The sequence below is a fragment of the Rhinolophus sinicus genome, chromosome 4 (assembly GCF_057876585.1).
Source record: "Rhinolophus sinicus isolate RSI-liver-muscle chromosome 4, RSI-T2T, whole genome shotgun sequence".
NCBI lineage: Eukaryota > Metazoa > Chordata > Mammalia > Chiroptera > Rhinolophidae > Rhinolophus > Rhinolophus sinicus.
Window position 1 is genome coordinate 30,893,086 of NC_142504.1, and position 20,600 is coordinate 30,913,685.

The window sequence follows — 20,600 nt, forward strand, 5'->3', positions numbered from 1 at the left end:
ATTCTCTGCTTCCCCCTACACTTCCACTTAGCTCAACCTACCCATCAGTCTTGTTTGCAGTCTTAGCGGTGTCCTGCCTTTTCTCCCCACCCCAGCCTCACATGGGTACCTGATATCACCTTTCTCAACTTTTCAAACCACTCTCTATCAATCTACACTTTTCCTTGGATCCTTCTCTTCAGACCACCAACATACTCAAGTCTCAAAAAGTATAAACCAAATCCTTGGCCCAGCTTACCTTGCTAGCTAGCCACCATGCTATCTCCTTCAGTTCACAGTCGAATGTCTGAAAGACTAGTCGATTTTTTCTGTGTCTGCTGTCATCTCTCCTCACTCTGCAATGACGTGCAATCTGTCCCCACTACTCTACTGATATTGCTCTCACTGAGGTCAATGCCACCCTCCTCTTGCCCTTTCGATTTGTGGATTCCTTCTTATCCTGCAGCATCAACAGCACCAAGGTTGCACCCTGTCCTCTTCAATGCACATTCTACTCATGATGTTCTCTCTTCGAGTAAATGACTAACTATATGTTGATCACTGTCATGACTACCTTTTTAATTCCACTCGTGCCCCTGAGCTCCAGTGTTTTCAATAAGGAATGTCCAGACACCTCAATCGGAGCACGCCCCAGATGGCTACTTTTCTATCCCCAACCCTAGCCTGCTCCTCCGCCTCTATTTTCTGTTTCGGTTACTGGCACAGCCAGTCTTTCACTCACATGTGTAAGGCAGAAATAGCAGAATCTTCATTCACTCTCCTCCCAAATCAAGTCAGTTGGTCACTATATCTGCTTGACTTTCTCTCTCAGACCTGTGTTCTCCATAAGCTCCCCATCCATCCATGCCACTGCCAAAATTCTGGCTCTCCCCTGGATGATCAAACGATTTCTTATCTCTAGGCGTAGCGTGCTGGTGTGGAAAGGAACATGGGCTTTGGGGTCACAGAAATCTGTGTTCCCAAACCTAGTTCCCCACTTTTCCCTGAGCATATCAGCTACAGACGTGACCACATACTCAAACTTTTTGTTTTTTTTAATCACTGGGAATTATTTCAGTTGTGAAATACTACATTCAAACATCCCACTTTGTAACAATAATCTCTTATTTTATGAATTAATTCTCATACTCCATTACTTCCTTCATACCTGTTCTTTGATATGATAGGGGCTTCTAATCCTTTGTTCCCTTTATTTTCTCCTATCTGTTTTCATTTCCTAACTGGCCCAGCTTGGAATCCTGAGTCTCCAACACCAAACACTGCCTTGTCCATATCTCCATGTCCCATGTTCTGTTGTCCTTCCATCACATTCTGATAAAGCTCTGGCCCAGGATCCATGTGACCGCCCCCCTCACCCATGTCCGCATTTGTGCTGCTAAGCTCTCTTGGAGGATGCTAGCCCTGAAGCTGATGCCACTAAATCATTCCGGTCTCCAGGCCAGCTGGGGCCTCCACATTGCCCATAGTCTTTGTTTCCATAATCAGCCCTTCCTCTTCTCTTCTGTGACCAGGTGAAACTTGCTCTCTTGAGTACCTCTACTTCCCACTCATCCAAATATTTCACCTCCTATTTCATTGGGAAAACAGAATCATATAAAAGCTCTCTCTGCTTCCATTCACCAAACCTACACACTTACATATATTTGCCCTCATCCTTTCTTTCTTTACAACAGAAGAGATGTTGCTGCTGCCCAAATTTAAAATCCATGCCTCTGCCTATGCTGTGCATCCCATTCACGCCAACATTTTCAGGGCCCTTTCTCTGCCTTACACTTAGAAATTTTCTACTCTTTTTCTTTAATGGCTCTTCCAAAACAATACCAGAGCTCTACAACCGGAAGAGAGAGAGAGAGAGAGAGAGAGAGAGAGAGAGAGAGAGAGAGAGAGAGAGAAACTCTCTCTCCACTTCCCAAATTCCTCTCCTTACAGCAAAATTTCTCAGTTTTTCTTCAGTGCCTCCTTGCTTTCCACTCACTCCTTAACCCACTGTAATTTGGATTCCATCCTCAACACCCTTCAGTGAGACTGTACTTGCCATGGGCACCAGTGGCTTCGAGTTATGTTTGTTAGGTTCAATTTTGTTTTTGTATGTAGTGTCCACCTCCATTTCTTTGTTTCTCTTGAAAAAAATGTTGGTTTGCAGAAATGAGATCAACTGACTTATAAATTTCTCCACAGGCTGATTCCATCCCTGTGGAATTATTCAACATTTTGCATCTGTATCTCCTATTGCCTCTAAACTCAGAGATCTGGTAAATTGACAAGATTCAGGTTTGATTTGGAGGTGCAGCCTGCCTCAAAGGTAGTATTGTGTACTTGTGAGGGGTGTTTTCCTTTTATGAGTCCTCAGTAATTATCATTGCCTAAATCACCAGGGGTTGCAAAATGGTGATATTCAAATCCTATCATTTCTTCTTCCTATATTAGCTGGAATATTTATATAAACTTCCCCTGATCAACTAATTAATAACCATAAAGTACAAATCATACTGAAAATACAGAATAAATGTTTTATTCTTTCAGAATAAATGATTAATTGATACTTTCCTTTACTCAACGGTTTCCCAAATAATGAGTTGGTCTCCCTAGTATTCTCCAAAGACGACCAATGAGTTATTATTTTCTTTTTTCAGTATCATTCTAACTTATGAATCTGTTGTCCTTATTGGTATTCTTTGGCCAACAGAAGCTTATTCAACTTAGTTTCCAAGTCCTTTGACAAGAAATTTGGTAGTGTTTGGTAGCTTCCTCGTGGTCTATTATGACAAAATATTCCAAGCTCCTTTTGTCCATTTCCTGCTCCAGATCTAGAATCAGCGATTTCTTCCAGGATCTTTGGTTACTTTTAGTGAATCTGCTATTTAGAAAGCACAATCTGGACACCAGGAATGTTACTGCTATTGAGTTGGTCATTGTTTCTAGACTGCTTTTGTAGATAGAGCTATGAAGATGTATTCCTTTAGATTCAAAGGTAACACACATCATGAATTCTTACTGACACTTCCAACTCAAGTTCAGGATTACTACAGAGTTTTACCTAACTTTGTGCATTTGTATCCCCATTCAACCCAGCTGATAGTATCAATTTTCAAAGATACCAACAGTCATTTATCTCATGACAGAAGCCTATCAGAGTTACAGTAATAATACAACTACATGCAATATGAGTACTGAAAGGAGTTAAAAATTGTTTGTACTCCTCTTTATGCGTAAAATATATCCCTTTTGGAATGTATGGTCAAAATACAGGGTTTTAAAAGTCACGTAGAATTGCTCCATACTGTAAGGTTTTGTCTCCAATTTGAACCACACTAAAGTTGACTCATTTCATGTTATTTTAATTTTTTTTTTAGGAACCAATTTTAAAATTTACTTCATTTCTTTATTCATTTTTATATTACATAAAATATTTACATGCTTCCCAAACCAAATGTACAAAATATAGTCATAGAAGCATGGTTATCATCTTTGTTTCTTTCAGCCTCTTGCCTCCCTATAAGTAATAATTTGTGTGTGGTTTATCGTTCCAATTTTTATAAATGTATAAATATAGTCCTAAACAATCATACCGTACTATTTGTACTTTTCTCCACCTTGCTTTTCTCATTAAAAAATATATGCTAGAGACCAGTTTATAATAGTACGTACTATAAGTCTTCTTCATTTCTTCCTATACTTGAATAGTATTTCCTCATGTGGATGTACCATACTTTCAATTTATCCAGTGCCCTATTGATGGACTTTTGAGGTATTTCCAGTCTTTTGCTATTCAAAGTAGTCTTTCCTCCACATACAACTTTTCCTTGTGTTTGCTAGTACATCTTTGGCATAAATTTCTAGAAGCAGGAATTGCTCTGTCAATGGGCAAATATGCATTTATTTGATTTCGATATTGCCAAATTCCCTTTCATAGTGTTTATCACTGTGCATTTCCAGCAGTAATGTATGAGAATGGCTGATTTCTTTCAGCCTCATCATAGCGTATATTGTCAAACTTCTGGATTTTTGTCAATCTGATAGTTGAAAATAGGTTTCTCAACTTGGTTTTAATTTGAATTGCTAAGTGAGGTTGTTCTTTACACAGGTAAGAGCCAGTTCTGTCCTCTTGACACAATCCCTCTCAATTAACACCCATGAAGCCACACACAGACACACACACACACATTTTTCTCCTAGTTCTTGGGTTGTTACTTTTAAATTTCCTTTTCTAGTTCCATTTCTGCTGTTTATTTCCCAAATATTCCTCTATCTCTGATTTGTGTCTTAGCATTTCTTTTAAAATCCATTTCTTAGACTGTAATAATCATTGCTATTCTGACTTCTACTAAGTGCACACCTGCAGCCCAGAGCTCTCCCTCTGCTTCTGTCCCAAACAGCAAACTGCCAGTGAAGGCTGTGAAGAGTCACCTGACATTCAACCTGTGCAACCCTCTTCCATCCATCATATGCCCTTCCTCTTGTGTTCTCCAGTGCAGTGAATACTACCACAAATCTCCAGTGCCACAGTCATAAAAAAAGGGTTTTTCCCTGACGACTTCCTCTCTCACCTTCCTTGTATCAAATCAATGACCAATTTTTATGGCTTTCTCTTAAATGGTTCCCAAATCCATGTACTTTTCTCTCTATCCCTCACGACTTGTCTGAGCCACTCTCATCCTTCCCCTGCAGTTACTGCACCTTCCTTCTAGGTGGTCTTTCCTGTCCTTGCTCCCAAACGTAGTCAGAATTACTTTTGAAAACACACATAATATAGGACCATTTACTAGCTTAAAAACCTCCAAATCTCAAAAAAAAGTATCATTATCGTTATTAGAGTTGTTTGAATTTTTCAACTATTACTTATACATTTTTAAATAAAATGGACCAGGAAAGGGAGCCTTAAGTAGCTCAGAGGCAGATCAGGCTCACCAGCAAGTTCCAGTGCCAAGTAACCTGAAAGAGACTTGAGATTCCCTACACCTCCAGGGAACAAAAATTGTCCTCTTTGCCTATGTATTACCTGAGAATTTCAGTCAAGGTATTCTTACCTTTGTGGTCCATAGTTTGACGGTCCAGTCAAATGATGATGTGACAAACAGGTGTGAAAAGTCGACTGGGCCCACTGCCATGTGACAGTTAATTCCTGTCACTGGCCCTTGGTGACCTTCAAAGACCTCACCGATACCAGCTTTGCTGCATGAAGACCACACATAAGCAGAATTTCAGTGACCTTTGCGAAGCTGTGAACTCTTTAAAAAAAAAAGCAAACTTGTCTCTACATGATTACTTCTCCAAAATTTAGCACACCACCATATACAACCAAAAATGAAACCACTTTCACAGTTATCTTGAGAGAAATAAAATGCTAGAATATTTTGGGTAATTAAAAAACAATATGGGGTAATACAATCTTTTTAATATTCAGATTTAATATCAAATTTCATCATTTAATCCTTTTTCAGGAGGTCCTCAAATGCTATCATCTTTCATGCAGCTAACTTTGATAGAAAAAACATATACTTAGATCTCAGAAGCTTTCGTACATATTATCAGACTATTCCATTGTTGTGATGACATTTTATACATGTTCCATTTTAACTTCTTTTATAGAACCTATTGGCTATAAACCTGTATACATTCTTATATACATTCATTTATTCTTTCAAGGAAATTTCTTCAATTAGGAAGGCATACCTGAAAATGTAATACTTTGTGGAAACCCTTGCCACCATAAAATAATAAGCATAATATAAATGTGATATGGAGAAAATGATGTCTTTACTGAAAGCAAAGAAAAATTAACAAATCTACTAAATGTAAATTTTAGGAGGGCTGGTGCCTTGTTTCCTTGTCAAGAATTTAGCATATATAGTAAGTGTTCAATAAATATTTGTTGAAAGAAACAGCAAAGGAAAAGAGACAAACGTCTTTTTTTCTAACAGAAGCATGTTTGAGAAATAGTGATACACATTTTAAAAGATATCCACAGACATATGTGACTTATTTAACTGAGTTGGGATTATTTCCAGTCTCCACCCCCATCACACAATAATCTGCATGCAATCATAACCCAACTAGAAAACATAGCAAAATGCTATATGTAAAAAAAAAATCCATGTGTATGAGGTGATAAATATGACAAATACATAGGGATTGTGGAATCTAAATGTTATTAATATGTCACTATGAGTAAAAATGTATTCAGTTATTAAAACATTTGGGCTTCTGGAGTACTAATAAATGTCAATGTGCTGAGCAAAATTTGAAATCACGAGCAAAGTTCTGCAGCATGTATTCTGTGTAACAGGCACTCAGAAATTATGCCCAGTGAAACTGCTAACAGCAGTTCCACACGTGATCCTTTAAATTTGTTCTAATGAACACGAGGAACTGATCTTTGAAGTAGCCCCTGGTGAGATTCCAACTTGCTCTTAACAGTATCCTGAAAGAGTTTATAGGGTGCAAAATGAGGACTTTGTTTAATTTATGGAAGTAGATTTGCACCTTCTCTACATTAGGTGAAAAATAGAAATCCCCTGCCTCTCCCCCATATCCCTATATGACCCATTAAAAATTACTACAAAGTGAAATGTCTGGTACTTTACAACTTGACTGAGATCTACATTTTATATTTCAGATGGATGGACCAATGTAAAGGAATAACAAAGAGCGCTGTAAAAAGATCCATGACGTGTACCACAGATACCCTTCTTTTGAACCACAGTGCGTATTCTGATTATGCTTAAAAAGGACAAAAGCCACAGAACAAAAATATTCATCATGTAAAAGGTTATCCAGAATACAGAAACAAACAAATACATCTGAAAGTTATCAATGAACATGTTCTGCAGTCTTCACAGATAATTAAGGAGCTGGATTAAGTCAATTAAACCTATGCCCTGATGACTATAATCAAAGTATAGATAAAGCTGTGACTCCATGTTGGGCCGACTACACTCCGTGCCTTCTCACGCCACTTGTGACATTCTATCTGTACTGCAGATATTTGTGTGTTGACCTTTCCCACCATCATTAGTTTCCTGAAGCTGGGAGCCAGATATCAATGATGCTTGCATGCCTAACAGCATCTAGCAATGCACTTTGTCAAAGGAGGTGTGCAGTGAATGAATGAGGTCTGCACGAGTGGGTCTGCATGAATGAACACCTTTATCAGATCTTTTTGTGCTTTGATAAGACATTTAATGCATAGTTTTAGCCAGTTTTTATGAGGTAGGACCACTGGGAATGGAACTATGAGGCATATTTTCCTAGTCACCTTTAAATCATGTGATCAGGGAAAGTATTGCTTGTTCCTATGCACAGCTCATATTGTGTGAATGAAAACTACATAGCTGGGCCATGGATACTCACTAATTCTACAAATCACAAAGACATAGGAGTATGATCTTGGAACAATTTGTGGTTCCTCGTAATATCTAAATAGCCTAGGATGAGTACAAGAGATGAAAAATCAATTTAATTAGAACTATTATACTAAAGAGAAATTAAGCACCAAGGTTAACACAGTGAACCTTCCAAAAGATGTGAGGCTGCTCATTAAGTCTTACATGTCATTTTACAATCTAATCCAAATTATTGGATCCTACTTTATCCTGATGGTTTTCTAGGGGCACTTGCCAATCTGTCAGTTAAGCCAAGTTTCTTATCACCTGGAAACTTCACAGTGACTTGTGTATTTCCTACTATTCCAGCATCTCAGACTGGGAGAAAAGGCCCTGGGCATTTCTCTATATTATTTGGATATTCTTTATTTCTCACATAGAATATATATATATATTTAAAGATTTTATTGGAGAAGGGGAACAGGACTTTATTGGGGAATAGTGTGTACTTCCAGGCCTTTTTCCCAAGTCAAGTTGTTGTCCTTTCAATCTTAGTTGTAGAGGGTGCCGTTCAGCTTCAAGTTGTTGTCCTTTCAGTCTTAGTTGTGGAGGGCGCAGCTCAGCTTCAGGTCCAGTTGTCGTTTTCTAGTTGCAGGGGCACAGCCCACCATCCTTTGCGGGAGTCGAACCGGCAACCTTGTGGTTGAGAGGATGCATTCCAACCAACTGAGCCATCCGGGAACTCAGCGGCAGCTCAGCTCAAGGTGCCATGTTCAATCTTAGTTGCAGGGGGCGCAGCCCACCATCCCTTGCGGGACTCGAGGAATCAAACTGGCAACCTTGTAGTTGAGAGGATGCGCTCCAACCATCTGAGCCATCCGGGAGCTCAGCGGCAGCTCAGCTCAAGGTGCCGTGTTCAATCTTAGTTGCAGTGGGGCACTGCCCACCATCCATCACTTGCGGGACTCAAGGAATTGAACTGGCAACCTTGTGGTTGAGAGCTTGCTGGCCATGTGTGAATCGAACCGGCAGCCTTCGGAGTTAGGAGCATGGAGCTCTAACTGCCTGAGCCACCGGGCTGGCCCTAGATTATATTTTTAATTCCTCATTTGTAATGTGGCAGGGAATCAATGATAAAACAGAAATAGTTTAGTACGAGAAAAATGGTAGATAAATGAGTAGTCGAAACAAAATGTTATTAATGCTTGTAGAAGCATATATAAAAATATATGAAATAGAAAACCTATCTCACAGCCTTAGTTCTATCCCATTTATTCTACTTAAATTTTCTCCATGGTATGTATCATCATAAACCATATATTTACTTATTTACTAGTTTGTTGTCTTTCTTCCTCAACCAGAATATGGACTCCAGGTCTAGTTTGGTCCTTATGATGTGATGGTAGTGGCACATGGTATGTTTTTAGTAAATATTCCTTGAAAGAATGAATGAATAAAGGAATGAAAACTCTATGGAAACATACAGGAGGGAATGGTTTTCTTTGACCAACAGAGCATGGAGAGGCTTCAATGTGGAATGACCTCTGGACAGGCACTTGAAAGATAAGGAATTAGCCAGGCCAAGAAGAGAGACATGCCAGACCAGGAGGGAGAAATCGAACGTACAAACTCATGGTGGGATAAACGATGCTTGGGGACTATTATCCCGGCTGGGTGTGTGGCTGGAGCCTGCAGGCAGGCTGAGCCTGGAAGGAGGCAGGGAGTCCAGGGTCTTATACGATGTGCTAAGAAGCTGGGACTGTTTTTCTCAAGGCGGTGGGAACCCTCAAAGGGTTACAAGTGGCCAAGCACCAGAGCAGATGGATACTATAAGGCTGAAGACTCGAGGTGGTGCTTTGCCTGTCTTCAGAAATGCCTTTCTCATAATGCAAGGTGGTTATAATTCAGAACACGATAACAGACTTCAGGGAACGAAGAACACGTCATCAGTAAGAAAACAAAATTACCTGCCATGACGACAGGCCGTATAGACTGTACCCTCCTCACTGCCAACCACGAAGTTATTGACGTCTCCCGTCGGGAAAGCCATTCCGGTAACAGCCACGGGCTTGGACTTGTTGTACATCAGCTCCATGCTCTCCTACCAAAACACGGGTGGTTACACTCCCTCTGTCAACTCCTTGCCATGCCAAAGATAGCACGGAAAAATCATTTGGCTAAATCGTCTGTTTGCTTTTCACACAGCGTTACAAAAGACCCCGGCTGTGCCAGCAACCACGCTTTACTGCCCCTGACATTCATGCTTCTGTGTATCTCTGGTTTCAAGCCGGCTGGATTTCATCAGCGTGTGCTGCTGCTTCTAAAGTCAGGCAGAGATGACAGGTGAGAATTTTGAAACTAATGGTGCAGAAACGAAAGATAATACTGTAATGGTTACACTTGTCAGCCCCAGGCTTTAATAAAACACACAATACCCTTGTATTTACAAACATTTTCAAAATCAATTGTTCGTGAGAATACACATGTATTAATATCAGATGTACTAAGCACATTTGTCAAAGCAGGAGTGTATGTCCTCCGTGAACTAAGACCAGAAAGTTGTCATTCGGGTCATAAAAAGCAGATTTCAATAGGCACTAGACGTCACGAAGGGCAGCCATACAGCGTATAGGCTATAGGCCTGCAAAGAATGGTGTTTAAATAAGTCTTTAAAATAGTAAATGAGATTATTTATTTTACCTAAAATGATTTTCAAAATCAGGAATTAAAGTGTATTCTAAAGGACATTCTACTGAATTAAGTTTAATGACAGTGAAGAGTAATAAAGTATAACTGACGACTCTGCATATTTTTGGCTATTTACATTAAGCAGCCTACTTTGTGCACCTGAAGTAATTAAAAAAAAAATCATTCCAGGGGATTGTGCATTATAGTCACTTGGGAATATAGTCTTTTTTTGTGTAAAACAGATTAGGTCACCCCAACCAAGGGGTCCATAAATCGGAAGCTCATGCTCAGAGTCTTGGTAGTGTAGTCCCTGTGGTCACGTGACATGCTAGCAGTATGTGAGACCCACACGGAGTGAATGCATCAGTGAGGGGACACTAGGACAATATAATACAGAAAACTGGACCATCCAAGAGTTCGATCCATCGATAAAAATTAGCAGTGGGAAGGCACTGTCTCTTGGTCGCCCACTTGGGACAGAGAGGGACCAGGGCAACTGCTGAATGCTCCCACGTCTGCCTGCCATCCAGTCATGCCATGAAACCCTCAATCTGTGTATACAAACAGCAGTCTGCAGGCATGCTAAAACTAATAAAAACGGTTTTGTAGCCCCTTTGTGGCTTATTTTAACCTAAACAAATACACATTTAATCAGCAAAATGGGCAACTCAAAATTCTTAAGTACAGGGTTCACTGTGTTATCTGCAATCTTCATGCTTTTGAAAGAAAACACCATATTGCTGAGAATTTTAAAACAAAGCCATAAAATACTCACACACAACTCCCGACTTGCATAATGTTAAAGACCAGCAAAAATAGAGGAACTTAAATTGTAAGCAGCTTATCAGCTCTCTCTTCTCCCCCGACTAAAATCATAAAGAGAACTTTTTCAGTCTTAGCATTATCTACATATGTATATTGTGGAGACTTATAGGAGATTCTTTACAGTTTCCACATTTCCTAGTGTATCTTGAAACTTCAATGTCTTCTAAAATTGTAAGAGAAACATTCTTGGGCCGTTATTCCAGGAAAGGGAATAGGAATGTTAAAAAGAATTGTCCCCCAGATAGCCTTTACAATTTTCTTGATGCTTCCTCACCTTTTTGTCAAAGGCTACATAGCAATAAACTCTTCTGTGTTTTTAGTTGGAAGACAGTGAAGTACTTTTTGCCCCACAAAGAACTGTAAAAAATAGTGTATACACCTGTGTGTTTGTGTGTGTAGGTACGTGTCTTCCGGCATCTGTATGCATACTTATATTCTGAAAGTTATATTCACATGCTTCCTCCCAATGGTCTCTTGCACGTCTGCTCCTTTGTTTGGTTCCCATTACTGTAATCAGTTCTGGCTTGGAAACTTAGGAACTTTTTCATTTTTGACTTCTCATTTGTGGAGCAAGGAATGGCAGGAGCCATACTAAGACACATTCCAGAGGAAAAAAGAGATGGCTTGACAATTTCTTCATACACACAGGCAGTCATGTAGGCTACGGATACGAGTAAGGGCTTAGGTTTCTATTTTGCTGAGATACCTCTTCTCCAAGGCAAGTACCCATGAGGGCTGGCTCTGTCGAGCTCCCACCTCGTTTGCATCTGTTTAACAATGCTGTAGGGTAAGTACAATTCATACCACAGGCAACTTCCATAATTACTATGCTTTAAGATGGATTATTTCATTTTCACTTGAAACTGACCCTAGGATTAATGTATTACAATAATTACATGATTTGTGGTAAAGGAAATGGGTTTTGGCTTCAAGAGGAGACTGCTGAAAGCAAGCCCCACTCTTTCAAGTGCATCCATTGGTTTTAGCTCCTATAGGATGTGAGGGTTTGGCTTTTAGGAACTATATTCCATTAGGCAGGTATCTCTTTTAACCAGGATGCTCTTATGTGTAGGGGAAAACAAACCCACCTGTGGAGTTGAGAGCATGTCCAGGCTCCAGGAACACATTTTACCATCAGTAGAGACAGTGATGAGGTTATGGGCATTCTGGGTCCCAACAACATTTACACAGTACACGGGATGCTGCAAAAACATAAACATGGAGGATCAGACACTGATCCAGGAGGAAATACTTACATTTGAGTGTTAAACACATCACTCCAAAACAAGGATTAAAGAGTGACATAATCCTACAATAATACAAGCCTCAGGTCATTTGCCACTTTTGATTTGAACCTGATTTCTTTGTAAAAGCTCTGGCAGCAACACCTATTAGTGGAAATACAAAGCCTCCCCTCGCTCAGTCAGATGCTGTGCAATGGAGCTGAAGGAAGTTAGAGCACATGAAGACTGGTGAGCCGAAGCAGTGCGGGGAGATGAATCTGGATTATTTGAATGAGTCTCACTGCCTAGTTTGGCTTATAAACTCGCCATGAGTGATGAAAAAAGCCAGTCTTCAAAAGAGTAGAACTATTGACTTTTGGAAGGAAAAAGTGTTACTAAATCTGGAGCTTAAGGCATTATGGTCACGTTGCCAAACATTTGTTAACATTCTTTATAAAAAATGGTTAATATTCATCAGCCTCTTTAATTTGAGGGAGAGATGTTGGTGGTGGAAATTATTGGCACAATGCACCTAGTGAGATAAAATTAGGTTCTTTTATGTTACAGCAAAATCTAGGATAATGATAGATTTATTTTTTAAAATATCATTTGGGGTAGTATGGAGGCTTAGACTTGGCCAGGGCCTTGAGAAAGGTCATTTATACATCCCAGGAATTGTAAGCAAGATGCTCTTTCTGTCATAACTCTAGTAGTTTATCCCACTCTGTAAATGGTAGGCTAAAATCATTTGCAGCTGCACATTAAATACTAAGTGGAAGGTTAGCATAAGCAGAACCTAGCAGTAATTTGGGTTAGATTTCAGGCAGCTTAGCCATCAGTGGCCAAACCACAACTTAGTTGATGCTTCTCCGTGCAAATAGCTGACAGTCTAAGTCTTACTCTTGATGAGTTACTGTCCATAATACCTAGCCACAATGACAATGAAACAATCTTTAATATTGGAAAGTTGATATTATATAAAGGATGGTTCCCAAACTATTATTATCATATAAACTCCTGGTCAGAAAGAACCATAATAATCATCTAGGGCAGCTGTTCATTTGCCTCTACCAAGAGGTGGTCCAAACTCTGATTATCAAACACCTTCCTTAAGGGTAGCCAGTTTTAGCACTAATTCCTGGGGCGTTCTTCCTTCCACCAATGGGGATAAAGAAAACTCAAGGAGGTACTTTCAGTGCAGTGCCCTCTGGGATCATACAAATCAAGCCAAAACAATATTTAGACTGTTGTTGTATTAACCCTCCTTCCCCCAGTCTTGTCTTACTCAGACTAACCATCACCAATTCCTTCAACTGTTCCTTGAATATCTGGTTTTCAATACCTTCCCCATCCTGGTCACTCTCTTTTGAAAATGCTACATTTTGCCTGAGTTCTTTTTAACACTGAAGTTCTGAGAATATAACATAACTATCTACCTCGTATTTTTTAAATTAAGTAATTTATTTTTCAGTTGCAGTTGACATTCAATATTATTTTATATTAATTTCAGGTGTGCAGCATAGTGGTTAGACATTTAAATAATTTATGCAGTGATTCCCCCTAGTTACTCTAGCATCCACCTGGCACTATACATAGTTGTTGCAACATTATTGATTATATTCTCTATGCTGTATTTTACATCCCCGTAACTATTCTGTAACTACCAATTTGTATTTCTTAACCCCTTCACCTTTTTCACCCAGCTCCCAACCCCCTTCTCCTCTGGCAACCATCAGTTTGTTCTCTGTCTATATGAGTCTGTTTCTGCTTTGTTTGTTCATTTTTTTTTTGTTCTTTAGATTCCACATTCAAGTGAGATCATATGGTATTTGTCTTTCTCAGTCTGACTTATTTCACTTGCATAATACTCTCTAGGTCCATCCATGTTGTTGCGAATAGTAGGATTTCATTCTTTTTTATGGCCTAGTAATATTCCAGCGTGTGTGTGTGTGTGTGTGTGTGTGTGTGTGTGTATAGACATATACATGTCTATATATACATATATACTTATATGTATATATAGACATGTATATGCCTATATTTATTACATCTTCTTTATCCAATTATCTATTGATAGGTTGCTTCCATATCTTGGCTATTGTAAATCTAGCTACCTGCATTCTGACCAAGAGAATCTAGAAATACAGGGAGAGTTGAATTGTCACTTCTCATGAGATAAAAATCTCTCTGTATTAATGCATCCTACATTTGCTTTTTTGACAATCGCATCACCTCTTTTACCTGTGCTGATGGGCAGTCAACTAAGTCCCTATGTCTTTTTCACACCATTTTCCTACAGAAACTTTCAAATGAATCAGCCTTAGTGGGTCTGGACATCAGAGATCTGAAACTAAATGTTATCCTGATCAGGTCTCTAAACCTCAAGAGGACTAACTGGTGATGGGACTGTGGACAATGCTTTTTCCCTAGTCTCTGGGGTATGTGGGACCTGTAGCAGTGTGCACACTCAAGCATTCAAAGCTCTGCATGAAAATCAAGTGGAAGAATGGATGAAACAAATGCTCAACTAAAAACAGCAGACTCAACAAAACTGAAGAATGGGAAAGCAAGATCCAAACATTGTTATGGACCTGAAATCTACCCAGTATTTTCCAGCAAAAGTTGAGTGGGGTTTCTTTGTTAACCACTGAGCATCCACACAAATCACCAAGACTTGAATGGACTGGGAGTCCTACGGGTGAAGATAGCAGGGAAAGAAGGCATCTAGAAGCATGCATAGAGCCAAATGCCTAGAGAAGGAATGTGTGTGGTAGCCCTTCCCTGGCTTTAATCAGTACTACTGGCCTGTGTTTTCATGAGTAATAAAACTCAATTTAAAAGAAAAGAGAGAGATGTAAAGAAACCAGAACAGAAGCGGACACGTGGGCATGCCTGTTCATACACAGACACAGACATACACAACTCTACTTAATGGAAAGAAAAAAGCGATAGTACAGCTCATTTTTCCAGTGTAGATGCCAGATTGTTTTTATTTATTTTAGGAATAAACTCACTGTGTGGCAGAAGGGTTTTGCTTTAATTATAATTTCCTGTTGTCCCAAATGCATATGTGTGGTGGGTGTGAAAGGAAATTAGTTAGCAATCTGTGGTGGACCTCTTTTCCCTTAACCACTTTTGATCCTGCTACCAATCAACCAGGCATTAGTAAGTTGAAAGACAGTCACAAATTTGACCGTGCTCTACTTTAGCTGTGGATTCAACAAAACCCAGCAGGAGAAAAAAATTGTTTTATTTTCTAGCAGAAATAATGTCACTCTGTTTGATAATAATCGTATTTTAGTTGCGATGATCACATCCTAAACTATTTGAAAAAGAAAAATGAACTCTTTGGAAGAGCTTATGGATTTCAATTCTCCCCAAAAGCTTCTTGCTAAATATTCTAACATTTGGATCTGTAATTTTTTGAAATTTCAGAAGGAATGCTCCCAAACACACCAGATACATACATAGAGCCAAGGAGTGGTTTCACACTACTTCAGCAAACACCTGCACCAAACCTATCTTCTCCTGGGTCACAATTTTCTGTTATTAGTTTGGAGAAATGGGGTAGGCATGAGCAATTTTCCAAGATTCCCAAGAACTAGTTTTACCTGTATGGTCTTAGGCCCAAGTCAATCAGAATTAAGGCTGACTTGGTATTTGTCATTTCCCATTGTCAGTTTTATAAGAGTGGAAGCATGTTCCTCTTCATGGTCTAGCTACAACAGCTAGCAGCCCCTTTTTAAAGCTAGAGTGGTTTTGAGGCCAGGAGATGAAACAAATGAGGCATCTACATTAAGGAAATTGAAACAATAGTAGAGCTCTTTCTTGGGCATAATTTGGGCATTTCGGAGAAAGAACATCCGTTACTCTGAATGTCAAGGTAGCAAGGATTGATGGAGACATGCTTGTCTTCTGATTCCTCCTAACAATTGCTAAACACACCTGTCATTCTCTTAAAGGAAATGACAGAGTAGTTGTCTTCCAAACACTATACTGAACCTCTTCTGCTAAATTATGGGTAATGGTTTTGAGATGTTGACTTTTAACCTTAGGGATTATACTGTCACTGTAGACTTTACCACGGAGACTTACACCATGCATTCCAGAATTTAAAGTCATAGCACTCCCTCTAATCACAAGTGAACAAGGCCTGTTGGCAAAAGTCTCATGTACCATCCCGAGACATGAAATACTTACTCTTCACAGTCTGTTCAAAAATATGTTTCCACCATATAGTGTAAATGGGAAAGGTTTCTTTAGGAAAACAATCCCACAGATGCTGCTTCCAAAGTGTCTCCCTGTATCCATTTTTAGTTTTAATCCATCCTCACTGGTGGCCTTTGAGATATCCCAAGAGATCCTTCACATGTGCTAAAATTTATAGAATATTAAGAGATTTCTCTAAACCCAGCGCTTCTTTCACCTACTTTTCACTCAGCTTTATTTTAGTCATCAGGATACAATCGCTATAAATTAGGATACTTCTAACTTGGAGTTACTGACAGCATTGTCCTTTTGTCAGGGATCCCCTCTTTCAGGGCTTGGATGGCTGACAGGTGTGTGACAAAAGCTGGACTTACTGTGTGTGCAGCAGCTGACAAGGGGGTCCGCTGCACTGGCGTCCTTCGATGACTGCGATTATCCCACAGGACAATCTGGCCCGAGTAAGTCCCACCAACCACCAAGTTGGGATGGAAACGAGCAAAGCAGACTGACATCACAGAGGACTGCAAAGAAAAAGCAGAGAGAGATGCACTGTGAAATGCTTGGAGAAGGTTTGTATTTTCCTGAAGAGAAAACAGTTCATCACATAAACTCAACACACCCTGGAAAACACAAAGCAATTTTTCGGTGCATGCTTTGTACAGACACAGGCTTTCCCTTGAGAGGGTGGCCACCGGTTACCCCTTGAAACTTGACATGTGAAGTCCTGGTCATGTCATCAAGTTGGCATAAAACCTATCTGATGTACATCATTGTTTTATGGTCTGGAAAGCTTGGTTTATGAACATTTCCCATGTACCAATAAAATTGTATCAGAGCTAATATTAATTCTCCCCTGAAGTCTTTACAAAGCCATTACTTTGAGGCCATTTCCACATGTTTACTATGCAGTGTTGGCGAGGCTTTGAAAACTGTGAGATGAGTGCTTTTTTCGTTTTTTTGGCTTCCTGTAGACTTCGAGGAAGTAGACCGACCTCAGACTGATCCAACTGGTTCCTCCCCAAATTCCCTCGCCTCCCAAGGGCATTCTCTTGACCTTTATCCTGCCCACTTCAGACAATTCTTAATGTTATTCTTTGCCTATTTTAACAAACAGTCAGAAATGGATTTCAGTCCAGCTCTGCCATGGCCTGTCATAGCATCGTGAATGTGGTTTCTGAAATTCCACAAAAGACTACTGGGCACTACATTTTATGGGAAATGACTTAGCTGAGACAGAACCATGATATACTTAAAATCAGACAAGCTGGCTCTTCCACATCTGCGAAGAAGTCCATTTTGATTCCTGTAGTGCTTTCCATGTTTGCGTTTATAGGCAAAAGTAAATGTTTTCAATAAATACGTTTCACCCCTTCATTAAATTTAATAAATGATCTTATGTATAAAGCATTGTAACCAGGCACGCCAGAAATACAAAGGTACTCACTGTCCTCAATAAACATGTGTCCAGGTGAAAAAACCTAAAAGGCCTGCAGGCAGATGGATAGAGCTGCTGCTGTAGTCCATATACACTAGTCCATTCTTTTGTATGAAATAGAAAAAGGTGCCTCTCTACATAGACATAGTCCTGTGGGTGGGTGCATGCTTTGGCAAGAGAAAAGCAAGGTGAATGTTTGTCCTCACTTGTCCCTGGGCTTGACCTCCTGCAAGTGTGCGGGCACAACTTGTACACACAAGTAGCAGCCTTGAATGTGGTGCATGCTGTGACTAAATCAGAGGAATACATGTGTGTATGTGTGTGTGCCTTGTGTATGTGATAGGGGAAGATTTGTTTTAACTAAGAAAGGGGAGAAAAGAGGAAGGTGGAAAGGGTGGGATGGTGAGAGAGACCTCATGAAAGGAAATGTATCACCCCTTGAAATATATGTGGAACATTCAGCAAGTGGAGAAACAGGCATTCCTGAGAGATGGATAATGGGAAGAAAAGATTGGAGGCACCAAAAACAGAGGCTGGTGAACAGCCCACAGTCTGGTTTGGCTGGGACAGAGCTTTCATGGAAGAGGCAGGTAATAGGAAATGTGGCTGAAGAGGTCGCCTGGACCAGACAAGAGTGGGCTTTGAATGGCGGGCACTGTTTGGATGTTTTTCTGTGGGCAATAGCGAGAAATCACAGCTCTCTGAGCAACACAGTGAGACAATCAAAGGTTGTCATTGATAAGCCAGCAAAGTAGTGATTGAAAAAAAAAATTATGACCCTTTCTGACGGGGAGGCAAAGCATCCATTCCTAAAAAAATCAGACCTACTATCAGCTAAGGCTTTCTAGTCAGAAATAGTCTCAGATACTCTGAGGTGGAATAAAGAATGTGGACTATTTTTCAATGTCATGTTTTCCTAGTTTGAAAGATTTTCAGTTCCAATTCCTTGAACAGAATTCAATGGAGAACACGCATGTGTCCCAATCTGGTTTTCATAAAGTTCAAGAATAACTCTCAATAATGATACTGAATTAAAGAAAAAGAAAATAATGCTGGTCAGCTTCTTGTTTTACACATCCCACAGAAACGATTCTTAGTTTTCAATTGATGAAATTCTTATGTTGTTTGAGCTATGTTGGAAACATTTTCGTTAAATCTTCAGAAAGACTTAAAGTTATCCAGGTGGTATCAACAATTGAATTTACCAAAGCTCCAATCAATATGGATAAAGGAATGTCATTAACTTAGAAAAATCCAGAATGCAACCACTTGATTGCTTCCGTGTTTCTGTTAAATCCCAGCAAATATTACTCCAAACCTTGCACAGTTTGTTGAGAGACTAGAGAAAAATAAACAGTGGGGGTATCGCTACAAAACTGAAACACATGGTCAGCAATCAACTAGACTCCAGCCCCACAAAGTGAAAAGTCTAATTCCTGTTATTCATTCATTCATTCATTCATTCATTCATCAAACACCTAGTGCCCACTAAGTACTAACTCAATCATTTAAAAAAAATAGTTAAATGTCACAGAAAGCCCCCATCACAAATTCAGAATTCTATTTACATTTGATAAAAAGTCAAATTAATGCTAAAAAAGATAAACAGCACCTTGGAGCATGAGAGTTCTGCCACCCAGGCTATTCTGTTTTGCTGCAAACCAATCTTTACAGTATCTCCTTGAGGAATAGAGTAGACCTACTTATTTTTATTTTATATTTGAGAGATTAGAAATAGAGAAGTAGTCAGGATTCATCAATTTCATTAATTTTTTTTAAGCTCAATACATTAATTATAGTACTATGGAATATATATAAAGGTTGAAATCAGATCTCCAGGGTATGCCTACCATTCATACGGAAACATGAAGGCAGTATGATCTCAATTATCTAGATGTAAAGTTAGAATTTGGTCACTTCTTGAGATGTTTTTAAGTACCCTGATGTTTGATGTAATGGTAGCAAACACGTAGACGACTGAATTTTTTTTTTTTAGTTTTTCATCCAAATGTTTAAGTTCCTTTTGAACAGTTCCCCAACTACAGAGAAAGCTTCTTCTGATTTGCAAAGTATGCATCAACCCCCTAGGAGTAAAGTGTCTTGGGAACCCACCCACCCCCGCCCCGCACTCTCCTGCTGTTCATACAGCTACTGTACTGATCTAATTGTTGTTGCCAATTGTCATGGAATTTATAGTCTGTCAGCATAAAGAGCAAAGGATGATATCATCCTGTCAGTTACAGCTATTCAGTAAAGAATAAAAAAGCATTCCAGAAAAATTGATTGGCACTACTAAAATACGTGGTTTTCTGTTGTTCTCATTTTTAACAGTACATTTTCTGAAGACATATTTTATAAAAAATATCAACAGTATTAATGTTGTTTCTTAAAAAAATCATCACTTTCTGAGGCATTTAACATTCTGTATTAATTCAGTTATTCAGTGTCATAATAAAGCATTATTAAATTACATGATTAATACAATTTAGACAAAATTAATCAGAAACAAGATGTGTCCCTACCTTATAATTCTTGACTCTATAAGAACATGTATCTACATAGATATTTTTATATGTTTAACTTTGCATCTATTTTATTCTTTAAAAATTAGGGACAGAATTATTTTGAGAAATAATGTATGGCCTTTAAACATTCAAATCAAGTAATTCACACGAGTGGAAAAATAATGAAGTTGACCAGAATTTCTGGATGTTGCTAATTGTCTAATCAAAAGTAAGCTTTCCTGATACTACAGTTGAACTCTGTTTCTACAAGGCTAGGGATTTCATGGATGTGGCCACGTTGACGGTAAAATCAGGGGCCCAGAAATGTAATTTCATAGTTAAAAGCTTGATGTAAAAGTGGTGAGCCTGACCGACTACATTCCAATACAGGTAA

At 39.2% G+C, this 20,600-nt stretch overlaps 1 protein-coding gene across 9 annotated transcripts in view; it reads right to left on the reverse strand.

Annotated features, from left to right (window-relative positions):
- DYNC1I1 (dynein cytoplasmic 1 intermediate chain 1) overlaps window positions 1-20,600 on the reverse strand; it is a 289,513-nt gene that overhangs the window by 49,753 nt on the left and 219,160 nt on the right. For all 9 annotated transcript variants that reach the window (XM_088797746.1, XM_088797748.1, XM_088797745.1 and 6 more), the window contains 4 exons: window positions 16,642-16,788; window positions 11,924-12,037; window positions 9,290-9,423; window positions 5,028-5,172 (listed from right to left, as the gene is read on the reverse strand). In XM_088797746.1, the coding sequence (XP_088653872.1) occupies window positions 5,028-5,172; window positions 9,290-9,423; window positions 11,924-12,037; window positions 16,642-16,788 (540 nt within the window). The remainder of the gene's footprint in view (window positions 1-5,027; window positions 5,173-9,289; window positions 9,424-11,923; window positions 12,038-16,641; window positions 16,789-20,600) is intronic.